Below are 13,686 nucleotides of genomic sequence, written 5' to 3' on the forward strand. Positions count from 1 at the left end.
GAGATACAACTATTTGAAAATCTGGAATCTGAGGGTGCAAAAAAATCTAAATATTGAGAAAATCATCTTTAAAGTTGTTCAAATGAAGTTCTTAGCAATGCATATTACTAATCAAAAATTAAGTTTTGATATATTTACGGTAGGAAATTTACAAAATATCTTCATGGAACATGATCTTTACTTAATATCCTAATGATTTTTGGCATAAAAGAAAAATGGATAATTTTGACCCATACAATGTATTGTTGGCTATTGCTACAAATATACCCCAGCGACTTAACACTGCTTTTGTGCTCCAGGGTCACAAATAAGCCAGGTTTATTTCAGTTAAGGCCCGTTCACACCAAGCACGATAACTATAAAGATAACGATAAATATAGAGTTCTAAAAATCGCTCTCAATATTAAAGAATAGCATAGTTCACACCACAACGATAACGATACAGATATGGTTGTGATCACATTCAAAACAATTTTTTTCCCAGCTGATGAACGATAAAACACTGACAGCCAATCAGAATCCATCCTGCTGTAACGAGCGTGAGAATTTAAAGCGGCAGACGCATGTGCGCTTATAATAAACAGACGCTGGTGTGTAGGCTAATATCGTTATAGTTATCGTTCTTGGTGTGAACAGGGCTTTAGTCTGACGTATTGTCAGTTGATTTGGTTCATAATAAGTCAGACTAACTGAAATAAGCCTGGCTTATTTGGTAAACTTGTTTTATGAAACAGGCTCCAGATGCACATTTTGAAACAAGATTTAAAAATAAACAAATAAATCAATCTAATGAGAAAAGCCACATTTAAGCCACTGCCCGAAGTTGCTGATATTAAAGGCTTCTGCTGAAAGGCCTGAAACTAGTTTTGTAGTCAAATATAAATTTGATTACAAATATATTTACAATACTAAAATTTCACACAATGCTTTTAGATTGCCGAGTTGTAGTGGATGATGACGTCAAGGGGATCAACAACTAAAATTATGTGAATTTTAAGTATCCAAAAGTATTAAGAAAAAAGAATAATAAAAAAACAATAAATTTAAAATAAAGATTTTTTTAAATTATTAAAAAAATCAAAATCAAATACTAACATGGTAACAATAACTTATTTTATGTAGAAAAGAAACTAAAAGGTGAATAAATAAGAATAAATAGAGTACAAAATGACAAAAAAATTAATAATAAACAAAATTGGACATGCAGTAGTATATATTTTTTTTTTTAAATAAAATGGCAAATAAATAAGTCTAGAATAAAACTGACAAACAATCAATGAAACAAACAAGTAAATAAAAACCTGGACATGCAGTAGTATTTTATTTGGGGGGGAAAAAAAGTCTAGAATAAATAGAATACAAAATGACAACAACTAAACAAATAAAAAATAAATAAATGAATTGGACATGAAAAAAAAAAGTAGGTAAACATTTTAAACTATAGAGACGAAAAATCTGGAATCTAAATCAGAGAGGGAATCATAATTTGATTTTGACGTCACTGTGACGTAGATAAACGACTGTGATGATGATAATATTTTTATTTATTTAGTCATTTAGCAGACGCTTTTATCCGAAGCGACTTACAAATGAGGACAATAAAAGCAGTCAAAACTAACAAAAGAGCAACAATATAATCTATGCTTTTTTTATCATGCTAAACAGACTTTATAATCAAATGAAAATGTGAATGTATATAAAAATTTTAAAAAGTTTAAATATTAAATAGAAACAAATTGGAAAGACATAAAATATATAAAAACTATTAAATATAATAAATATTTATACATTTATTAAAAATATTAAATATATTAAAATGTATGTTTTCAATTTAATATAACAATTTAATGAATATTGACACTAGATTATTTATTTGTTTACTTGGATTTGATCGCATTTATTTGTGAACAGTGTTGGGGAGTAACGGAATTACGTAATCTAATTACAAAATAAATCTAACTGTAATCAGTTACAGTTACTGAGAAAATTTTTTAATTAAATTACAGTTACTTAAGAAAATGTTAACGCTTATAAAAGGGGGTTACATTTGAGATTTGATTGATTTCTTTCCCAAATTGCATCGACTGCTCTCAGATATGAGACACCAATGTTTTAGGAGTTTAGGACACAGACACATGCTTATTCGATAACTTTTTATTTCCAATATGGGTTAATGCATATGCTTTATTTTTTAAGATTAACTGTTTTTTCTAAGGCATTGTTAGATGCCAGTGTTTCCTGACATAACAAAGATTTGATAAAAAAAAAAAAAAAGTAAATAGCTATTAATCATATAATTATAATATAAATATTATTCTTGTCATGATTCAAAATCTGTATTTAACCTCAGAACGATCTCAAACTAAAAAGAGGTGCTAAAGTCGGATTTTGTGGTGGTTGTGCTTTAAAATTAAATTATTACAAATTAATCTGATGTGAGGAAGGATTCTGAAAGTCTGACAGTAATCAGTGTTGAGTACTAGGCTACTGTTTAAATGTTTCAAAATGATTAACAGTTAAAAACATTAGAAATTTAGTAAAGTAATCATTGTAAAAAATAAAAAGTTGAGAAAACTCAAAAATCTGCTGAAGCTGGTTGCCTTAAACCTTTAAGGTTTTCTCAACTTTTTATTTTTTACAGTGAGTTACATTACTTTAATAAAGTATTTGAAATAGTTACAAACAGGGTAACTTGTAATCTGTAACCTATTACATTTCCAAAGTATCCTTCCCAACACTGATTGTGAATATTAAAATGAAAGCTTTTACAGTTTGGCATTGGTTGATACATTTGAAATCTTTTATTTGTTTGGAAATGTCACATCACATATAGAACACAAGAACTTTTCAAATTCACCATTGTTTTCCCATATTCCTTTTAAACATCGTTTTCCAAAACCAAGACAAAACACAAAAATCAAGGGGGAAAAATGTATTATTTAAAGTTGAGCTAATTTATTTGTCAATATGGCATTTATTATAGACCTTTTGTGAATTTACAATGAATTCAGGTTAGTATGTGTTCAGTGTCATACATTTTATACATTTTTTTGGCCAAGCAGATTCATTATCCCTCATGCAAATATTTCCCAATTCTAGACCACTACATTAAAAGTATGTTGGTTTTATCCGGTCTCGACCTTTCTCTTAATGACATACAGCTTCAGTGCATTTATCAGACACACTGTATAAGGAAAGCTCTATAAATTAAAGAAAGGTACCATACAGCCATAAAGTGAAAGTGTAAGTATTAAGTGAGAAATAATTGTGGTATTATAATGAGATTCCTGGAGAGAGTGGTTGAGAGGAATACTGTAGCTCTGCAGAAATAACTCTGCATTAAAAACATGCACATAAAACATTTGATCTCACAAAAAAACATAAAACATTTTATCTCACTATATAGGAAACAGCACATATAAACACGTTTTAAACAAGCATTTATGGACTTTAATCCGTCTCTTTAAACCGGTATTTTTCCGTTAACGTTTATTTCAAGTTTCAATAGTTGTAGTATAACAACCCTGGGCTGGATTCACAAAATTCTGCTTAAATAAGAAGTTAAGAAAATGCATTATACATTCATGCACCAAAAATTATATTTATCATCTTCACATAATTTGGTTATTTTACTCTTTGTTCAGATTTCCAATGGGTTTAAAATGCAGTAATAGGCTGTTTTTATGATGGATTTTCATAGTTTAAGATTGAAAGACTGGATCAAATGTAAAACAATAAAATCGAGACATAAGTGCAAGGTGGAAAAAAAAATGAAGGCATAAAGGTAATCAAGTTTCTAAGACAGCTTTAATAATTTTCATTTGAGATATGACTTAAGAGTTTATCAAAAGATTTTCCCTAATAGTATTCAAATGATAGACTTTACCTTTAATTTCGACAGATGAATGCATCCAAACTTCAGGAAAGGTTGGTAATTCTGCTCCGATTTATATAGAGCAAAATATATATCCATAACCATGTCTTGAAGGGTTTATTTATTTAAATGAATTAAATAAATAAAGATTAAATGGATTTATGGTAACAGAGAAAAAGAACAAGAAACAGAGAAGAACAAGAATTAGTAAAGCTTTTGTAAAGTAATTAATTTGAATGCTTTTTTTTAAATATGCATATCAATCTTATTTATATGTATATTATATTCTTGTCTAATCACATTCAGTTATGAATTACATGAATCACCTAAATGGCAGACCATATTTCCAATTAAGATGTTGAAATTTGAGAAAAAAAAAAAAAAAAGTAAAGTAATTCCTATCACTTGATATTATTGACGGTCGTTTAACATTTCTATCGTAAAACTATGGAAGCTTGTTTCCACCACTAAATAAAAAATAAAAAAGGTAATTTTTAATCACACAATTCTGACTATTTTCCCACAGTTGCATGCATAAACTCACAATTCTGACTTTTTTCTCAGATTTGTGAGATATAAACTTGCAATTCTGACTTTCTCACAATTGCGAGTTTATATCTCAAAATTCTGACTTTTTTTTCTCACAAATCAGACTTTTTTCTTGCAATTGCGAAATTATATCTTGAAATTCTGACTTCTTTTCTCAGAATTGTGAGATATAAACTCACATTTGCGAGATATAATGTCAAATTCTGAGGGAAAAAAAGACTGACTAGAATCGCACACGCTCTACATACAAAAGAGGAGGAGTTTGTAGTCAAAAGGAGAGAAACTGTTTTTCAAAGCCTGCAGAAACACGAGATACACTGCAGTCAGGTCAAACATCTAATACTTCATTTATCAGCCTGCTATTCATTCTTTAAATTACCTACAAATGGTTCTATAGCTGATTAATGCAAAATTCATCTTGTGCGTTTCAGATTGAAGTGCCACACATTGCATTACTGGGTTCTGGAGGAGGACAAAGAGCCATGGTGGGTTTGCTGGGATCCCTGGTTCAGCTTGATAAAGCGGGTCTTCTGGACTGCATCCTTTATCTGAGCGGAGTCTCTGGATCCACCTGGTACGAACCCTGAGAAACAACACACACACAGAGATTCAACTGAGTTGAATGTCAAAAATGAGAGCAGTATGTTCTTCTCTGAAGGTGCATGGCCTCCTTATACCAAGAACCAGACTGGTCCACCAAACTAGAGACCGTGAAAGACAATATCATCAAGAGACTCAGCGGCCCTGCAGTCAGCTGGGGAGACGAATATAAAAAACTGAAGAAATATTACAATGGGAAACACTTCTTCAGCTTGACTGATGTCTGGGCAGCAATAGTCATAACAACATACATGAAAGAGGTCTGTAAATATTCATAACACAACTCTGCATGATTTACAGTCGCACATTCATGCTTAAAGTGCTGTAGTCCACTTATGTTCCTCCCGAGGCGGCGGCATCCGCTTCAGTTCCTCTCTGGGTGGTGGTGCCCACTCCTCAACTCTCAGTCTGCCTTGTCATGGCCAAAGAGACTGTTGCTGAACCGTTTGCCTGCCCTGTTACAGCCATCAAGGCTGTTACTAACCTCTCTGTGCTCTTCATTGCAGTCCTGCCTGAGCCACCAAGAGGGGTCATCTGCCTTGTCAGCTCCGCTGAGGTGGTCTTCAGCTCTGCCCTTGCTGCCTGCCAAACTCTCCGCTCTGCCCTGGTCACCCGCCGGGGTTCCTGTTCGGCTGGAGCCTCACTGGTCTATTCCTCCGGCCCCGCCTTGGCCGTCTGCCGGGGTTCATGTTTGGCCGGCCCCGCCTTTGGGAGTGTCTGGAATCTGCTCCTTAAGTGGGGGGTTATGTCACAGCCAGCAGCTGGTATGCCCTTGACAGCCACCAGAGGGCACTCTTCTTGACATTTTTTTTTTCTGGACTTCAGTTCCCATCAACCCTTTCTCTATGATTGTTCCATTACCTTCAGCTGTATGCCATTTACCTCGTTAGCTCATCCTGATATATACCCTGTTCTCTGTGTCTAACTTTGATCACGTGTTCCATAATAACCACATCACAGCCTTGACGTCATTGAATTTCAGTCAGAGTTGTGCGACACTCAATCGCCGTTTACGGATCCCATAGAAATGAATGAGAAGTGCCGTAAGCTGAATCACACCTGTCGCAAAAAGTCTTCTCTAATAAAACAGCATTTTTTTTGTGGTAAACTCTAAAAATAGTTACATCCAAAAGTATTGTTTAGTGTAAAACATGTTGAAGATTAGCAGATAGGCTGTCGATTCATTAAGTGATAAGCCGTTTCCTCTAAAAAGCTGTTTATTCAGCGTAGTGAAGCCTCTCCTCCATTGACATCCATTAAAAAAACGGCCTCTGGTCTCCTTTCCCACGTACTGCCAGACCGGAAGTGTTAGCTTTAGCTAGGGCTGTGCAAAAAATCGAATGCGATTTTCATGTGCATCTCGTCAGTAAAGCCGCTCCTGTGATTAGTAGTAAATCTCCAGCACGTGCGTTCAGATGGAGCGGCATTTACTACACAGAGCCGTAGTTCACTGACAAGCTACAATGAATCGCCTGTGATTTTGAATGCGATTTTGTGTAGCTTGTCAGTGAACTAACGGCTAACGGTTGCAGGCTTGCCTTCTAGTGGCTTTGCAGCAGCGTCGATCAAAGTCGGACACATTTTCTAACCAGAATGCATTGCTTTTGTCAAGCGGCAGCCGATCTTTGCGGCGCCGCATGAAGTCGAACAAGCCTTGTGTGTTATGTTCTGGTTGGTTACTTGGTTCATCCTCATTGGTTGACTTAGTCATGTGTCTTGTTTCTCATTGGTTGGTTCTTGTCATGTGACCCTTTTGTTTGGTATATATAGCCCTCATGTAGCCTTTGTTTCTTGTCGTGTTTCGATGTTGTAACCTGCTGTCGGTGAGTCTAGTTTGTTCATACCAAGTCAAGTCTGTTCGAGTCTAGTCTGTTCATGCCAAATCAAGTCTATTCAAGCCAAGTCAAGTCTTTGTGTTTTGGATCTCACTTAGTTAAATAAACACTGCACTTGGGTTCATCACTACACTCGCCTCAGTGGACTATTCGTTACTATATATATATATATATATATATATATATTACACAATTCCAGGATAAACATCAAAATAAACAGGCGAAAATGTGGAATTTTTAAAATCTAAATTCAGTTTGAGTGCCTATCATTCAGGGCTCTGGGTTGGAAGTCTCTTTTGACTTCACTGGGTGGCAGCAAACAAAAGATAAAACAATGCTCTTTCTATCACTTTCTTTTTTAAAGTTATTGAGATTTTGCTGAAGGGAGGCAATATAGTTTCTGAAGTGTTCTCCATAAGCCCCAACTATATAATGTACAAAGACAGGCTTTTAAAAAAATATATTACTTCAAAAGTAATTTTCTTCTATATGATATACATGAAAAGAGTGTCTCCAATCACCTAACTTGACCTCATATTTGATTTCAAATAGACTGGCTAGTTGATAATTTGTCTTTATGTATTAAGATCCCATCCAAAGCTGTTGTTCTTTATATACTGCTTTTGTTGAATGTTGTCATTGGTTTAAATTTTTTAATTATCTACTTTATTTTACATTTTTTATGTACAAAAAAAATAGTGCCGGGGGCCCAAGCACCACAGCAGCCTGCAAGTGTAAGTGAGATGATAACATCAGTAATGTGCTATTTTAAGTGAGAGTCCTGGAAAGACTCATTGGAGGGAGAACGTAGTAGCCCTGCAGAAATAACTCTGTCGTAATGTGCAGAAATAACATTACCCAGTCTGCATATGAGTAAGCCCCCTCTGAAAATTGGCAAATTCAGCAATTACATGTTAGCTGCGTCCCAAATGACACACTTATACACTATGTACATATGCACTATGTACTCAATCATGAAGTGTATGAATTATATATGGTTATTTTGTCATTCATAATCGGAGTTTGATAGCCCCTTTCCCTCTGTTTATGTAATTAAAGCTGCGAGATTTGAGTGCATGAAGTGTCCAACATTCTCCACACTTTATTTTTTCGGTTATTTAAGTGCATTATCCGGGTAATTAAAGTGCACTTTTTCATTTTGGAATTTTCAGTGTGAACGCAATACTCGCATTATTTATACTACAAAATGGCAAAGAATAGCGCATAAGTATGCGAATTGGGACACACCTAATTCAAGCTAATGTGGACTAAAGCACAGAGTTCAGACACACGTCTCCATATACCACAAATAAACTTTTATGTACAAAAAAAATAGTGCCGGGGGCCCAAGCACCACAGCAGCCTGCAAGTGTAAGTGAGATGATAACATCAGTAATGTGCTATTTTAAGTGAGACTCATTGGAGGGAGAACGTAGTAGCCCTGCAGAAATAACTCTGTCGTAATGTGCAGAAATAACATTACCCAGTCTGCATATGAGTAAGCCCCCTCTGAAAATTGGCAAATTCAGCAATTACATGTTAGCTGCGTCCCAAATGACACACTTATACACTATGTACATATGCACTATGTACTCAATCATGAAGTGTATGAATTATATATGGTTATTTTGTCATTCATAATCAGAGTCTGGTAGCCCCTCCCCCTTCACTATGTAATTAAAGCTGCGACAGTTGAGTGCATGAAGTGTCCAACATTCCACACTTCATTTTTTCGGTTGTTTAAGTGCATCATCCTGGTCTTTACAATGGATTTTTTCTTTTTGGAATTTTCAGTGTGAACGCACTACTCGCACCATTTATACTACAGAACATCATAGAATAAGTGCATAAGTATGTGATTTGGGACGCACCTGTTGTGTTGCAAAAATGAGTACACCCTCCTGAAAGTTACAGAATAAAACTACATAAATATTCTGGTGCAATTTTTTTTTTTTTATCAACAGGTGAGCCAAAACATTTTTAAAAAGTGTAAAAATATGGCAGAAGTAACACGAAAAATCAAATGAGAAGCTCCCAGAAATAATCAGGCCTCCACTTTAAGCTTTCATTTCATGATGGGTGATGTAGGATTTACCATGAACCAGAGTCCACCAAATGAACAAGATTCTCCACTAAGTCAGTGATAGGTCATAAACACCAATCAACTGTCTTCCCTTTTATCTGCAACAATGAAAACTGATCAAAGAAGTCTCTCCATTGTTCCCAAAACATAATACTTCTGTGGAACCAAATGGCCAAGCAAGACTTTGTGACAATTGCACACAAAATGTATGGCTATAACAGGAAAGAGGAGACATGTGATAGTGGTCCCAAGACCAGAATTAGCATGAGAAAAACCTTGTGACACTTTCTTGTCCCCAGGGCATCTTCCCTGCCCCCCTTTTTGAGCATTCCAAGGCATCTTCCATTGCCTCAAAGACCTAGTTGAACTCACTCTTATGACTGGAATATGCAACCGTCTTTAAAGTGATACCAGTAAGCCATACTATCTCTATGTTTGAGTTTTATATGTATCATGTATGTTTTATATAACCTCTGAAGTTGTGTGTGTGTGTGTGTGTGTGTGTGTTTAGTTGTGTGTAGTAGAGTAGTGTTGTTTGATTTTACCGACAAGTGCCTTGCTTTTGTTTACAAGTTATTGCCTTAAACTGTCAGAAAATGCCACTCTCTCTTCATTCCCTGCATTGCTGGGTGTTGTTTCAACATGACAATTACTATATTCATTCTACCAAAGGTGAAAGTATTTTTAAGTATTTCACCCAGCCTTTTGAGTTTGGGGGATTTTGTAGAGACAAGTTGCGCAACAATCCCCATTAAAATCCAGGGAGTTTAAATAGGTTTAAACAAAATTTGCTGATTTAAGTATTTTACAGATACAATGTTTTATACATTTTTCTGCATTTGTAGAATGTCTAACAAATAACAATTTTGCCATCTTTCCGTGAATTGTATTAATGATCATTAAGAAATTTATCTTTTGGATTTGTGGGGATGCACCCATTTATGCTGACTCTGTATAAACACAATATATCTTACTAAAGGAAACAAGACAAAAGAATAAACACGTTTTAAACAAACATTTATAGACTTTAATTTCTAGCAAATAAGTACAAAAATATCAAAAGCTGGATGTTACAGAATGTTGCGAGATGCAACAAAATGTGTTACACATCACTGAGATACTATGATTGTTTTAACCATTTTAAATTTATATATTCCATTTTAAGTTTAGTTAAACTTTTAGGAATTGTGCATGGTTTTGTCATTTTTATTAGGCACTGCTTTTAATGTCTATTTTAAACACAATATATCTTACTAAAGGAAACAAGACAAAAGAATAAACACGTTTTAAACAAACATTTATAGACTTAAATTTCTAGCAAATAAGTACAAAAATATCAAAAGCTGGATGTTACAGAATGTTGCTAGATGTAACAAAATGTGTTACACATCATTGAGATACTATGATTGTTTTAACCATTTTAAATTTATATATTCCATTTTAAGTTTAGTTAAACTTTTAGGAATTGTGCATGGTTTTGTCATTTTTATTAGGCACTGCTTTTAATGTCTATTTTATTTGTTTCAGTTTTAATTTGGTATTTTGGTACATCCAGTTAAACTAAATTAAAATGAGAAATTTCAAAGACATAGACTAAATTCAAATGTTAACTTTCAACCAGCTGAAATAGAATAAGTTATAAAAGAAATGAGAATCATACTTTTTGAAAATATTAAATTATATTTCAGTCAACATTTATTTTATTTCATGCAATTTCAAATAAACTCTTCATATATATATATATATATATATATGAAGTTTATTTGCAAAAACTCAATTTTTTTTTTTTTTTTTTAATTTTCAAAAATCATGTTTTTTTTAAAAATTATGTTATGTTTTTGTGTTAGTTAGCTGTATTTTTTTATTTATTTATTTTTTTAACCTAATCAAAATAACCGAACTGCAGTTTGATTGAGATTAATTGGAATGCACGATGAAAACACTTGATTTTTGAAAATTGTTAAAAACGGAGTTATCTGTTTTTGCAAATCGAATCACGTAAACAATATTAAACGTTTATTTTACCTTGCTCTCTTTCACCGTAGTAGTATGAGATGTTAAATTCAGCACTGCCCTTACGAAAAAGAAGTTTATTCAAGTGTGCTATTAGTATACTTCTTTTAAACTAAAAATAGGAAAGTATACTTTGTCTACTTTTTATGTACTTCTCAGAAATGGGCTTTATGTACTTCTCAGAAATATACTTAAAATGACATTTAAGTATACTTGACTTATACTACTAGTACACTGATATTTGTGTACTTACTACATAAAGTATACTTAAAAATATACTTGAACTTTACTTAAGTATACTTACTATAAAATAAACGAAGTATACTACTTTTTGGTAAGGGTGGTCTGTCTGTTTGCAGCGGTGAAGTGAGAATCGCACACGCTCTACATACAAAAGAGGAGGAGTTTGTAGTCAAAAGGAGAGAAATTGTTTTTCAAAGCCTGCAGAAACACGAGATACACTGCAGTCAGGTCAGACACCTTATACTTCATTTATCTATCTACCTGGCAATTCTTTCTTGAAATTACCTGTTTGCACAATCAAACTGTGTGCATTTCAGAATAAAGTGCCACACATTGCATTATTAAGTTCTGGAGGAGGACAAAGAGCCATGGTGGGTTTGCTGGGATCCCTGGTTCAGCTTGATAAAGCGGGTCTTCTGGACTGCATCCTTTATCTGAGCGGAGTCTCTGGATCCACCTGGTACGAACCCTGAGAAACAACACACACACAGAGATTCAATTGAGTTCAATGTCAAAAATGAGAGCAGTATGTTCTTCTCTGAAGGTGCATGGCCTCCTTATACCAAGAACCAGACTGGTCCACCAAACTAGAGACCGTGAAAGACAATATCATCAAGAAACTCAGCGGACCAGGAGTCAGCTGGGGAGACGCATTTGCCAAATTGAAGAAATATTACTACGGGAAAGACTTCTTCAGCTTGACTGACCTCTGGGCAGCGATCGTCGTCACAACATACATGAAAGAGGTCTGTAAATATTCATACTACAGCCCTGCATGATGTATGGTAATCACATTCAGGGATATTTGTAATAAATTTGATCATGTGATGCCAAGGAACTTGAGGAATGTATGAACACTTACTGTAAAATTCTTCAGAATTTTATAGGAAACATACATGCAGTGGGGTTCAAAGTCTGAGACCACATTGATAGAAAGAGATTTATTAACTGGAAAAAAAAACAACATTTTAGGATTTAAAACAAACGAATAATTAGTGACAACAACAGGCTGAATGAACAATATTCAGCTTGTTACATCTACCTGCCACAAAAGTAAACAACTGATCATGCATAAACTATAACTATCACTATAAACCCCAGAAACAGCTTAGATGTTTTACAACCTTTTGAAATACAGTACACTGATATTGACGCATCAGTAATCATACATCCAGACACCCACCACCATTCTCATTTCATTGCGCTGCGCGAGACGAAATATTTTGCATTTCGTGTGATGTTGTAAAAGTTTAGATGCTTAACTAAGTGCATCTGTTTCAAGTGATAGATAAGACACCGCAAGTCTTACGGATGGAAAATCAGAGACATCCTGACTTGTTTTTACGGTTTTCATCCTGATATTTGTGCGCACATATGTGTGTTTTAACTGATATACCACACAACAAGTTTAAGATTGACAAAAATCAAAGACCGATTAAAGGAATAACTGAATTAAGTGTGAATAACTAAAACTAAAAAAAACAATTTTCCTGTGGTTTATATGTGATTGTTTAGAAAACTTGTATAACCTAATTTTTTAAGTGAAAAAATTGTGGTCTAATGTTAAAACCGGTAGAATATTTTTATCAATTAAGAAATGATGTCGATTTATTAAACAACTCTTTTTAATTTTAAAAACATTATTTTGTTTAATTCTTTTACCATAAATTTAAATATTTGCGTTGGTCTCTCCTTACGTTGTTGGGGGCGGGTAGTGGGTGTGGTTTGACTGGGACCGGACATAACTTCATTGAGATGGTCCTCACTGCAGAACACAAGATCCAGGGGGCGAGGTTGGATCCAGATCCAACTCCTCCCACCTTACATATACCTAAACCTACCCGTCTCCACCCCCTGATCCCTAAACCCACCCATCTCCACCCCTAAACCTACAATCTCCACCCCCTAGATGTGGATCCAACCCCACCCCCTGGATCTTTGTTCTGCAGTGAGGGGCTACTGACTATTCAGAGTTTGTCAGCGGTGAGCTCTTTTACTTTTGTTTAACTTTCTGTCAGTAACAAGGTCTAGCTTTTTAAAATTTTTATGAGGGGTCATCAATAAAATTGACATTTGGTATACTTTACTCTCTGAGTATTTGCAGAGCATTTCTGCATTTGGTTGTGTTGTGCGTATTTGCAACGCGTTTCTGTATTCGGATGCGCTGTGCATATTTACAGCGCTGCAGCATGTTTCTGTATTTGGTTGTGCTGTGAGTATTTGTAGCGCATTTCTGTATTTGGTTGTGTTGTGAGTATTTGCAGTGTATTTCTGTTTTTGTAGCGCGTTTCTGTATTTGGTTGTGCTGTCTGTATTTGGTTGTGCTGTGAGTATTTGCAGAGCATTTCTGTTTTTGGTTGCATTGTGAGTATTTGCAGCGCATTTCTGTATTTGGTTGTGCTGTGAGTATTTGCAGAGCATTTCTGTTTTTGGTTGCATTGTGAGTATTTGCAGCGCATTTCTGTATTTGGTTGTGCTGTGAGTATTTG

At 34.6% G+C, this 13,686-nt stretch overlaps 1 protein-coding gene and 1 long non-coding RNA gene across 2 annotated transcripts in view; both read left to right on the forward strand.

The window, feature by feature from the left end:
- Nucleotides 1–3,901: 3,901 nt before the first annotated feature.
- Nucleotides 3,902–13,686, forward strand: part of LOC107715676 (cytosolic phospholipase A2 gamma-like) — a 14,189-nt gene continuing 4,404 nt past the window's right edge. The window contains exons 1-4 of the mRNA XM_016521847.1: nucleotides 3,902–3,927; nucleotides 11,314–11,425; nucleotides 11,515–11,657; nucleotides 11,742–11,943. Coding sequence (XP_016377333.1) covers nucleotides 3,902–3,927; nucleotides 11,314–11,425; nucleotides 11,515–11,657; nucleotides 11,742–11,943 — 483 coding nt within the window. The remainder of the gene's footprint in view (nucleotides 3,928–11,313; nucleotides 11,426–11,514; nucleotides 11,658–11,741; nucleotides 11,944–13,686) is intronic.
- On the forward strand, nucleotides 4,736–5,159 carry LOC107715677 (uncharacterized). The gene is made up of 3 exons (XR_001637133.1): nucleotides 4,736–4,750; nucleotides 4,855–4,997; nucleotides 5,082–5,159. It is a non-coding gene; the product is annotated as an uncharacterized LOC107715677 (long non-coding RNA).

This window comes from Sinocyclocheilus rhinocerous, unplaced genomic scaffold, assembly GCF_001515625.1.
Source record: "Sinocyclocheilus rhinocerous isolate Xijiao unplaced genomic scaffold, SAMN03320098_v1.1 scaffold4648, whole genome shotgun sequence".
NCBI lineage: Eukaryota > Metazoa > Chordata > Actinopteri > Cypriniformes > Cyprinidae > Sinocyclocheilus > Sinocyclocheilus rhinocerous.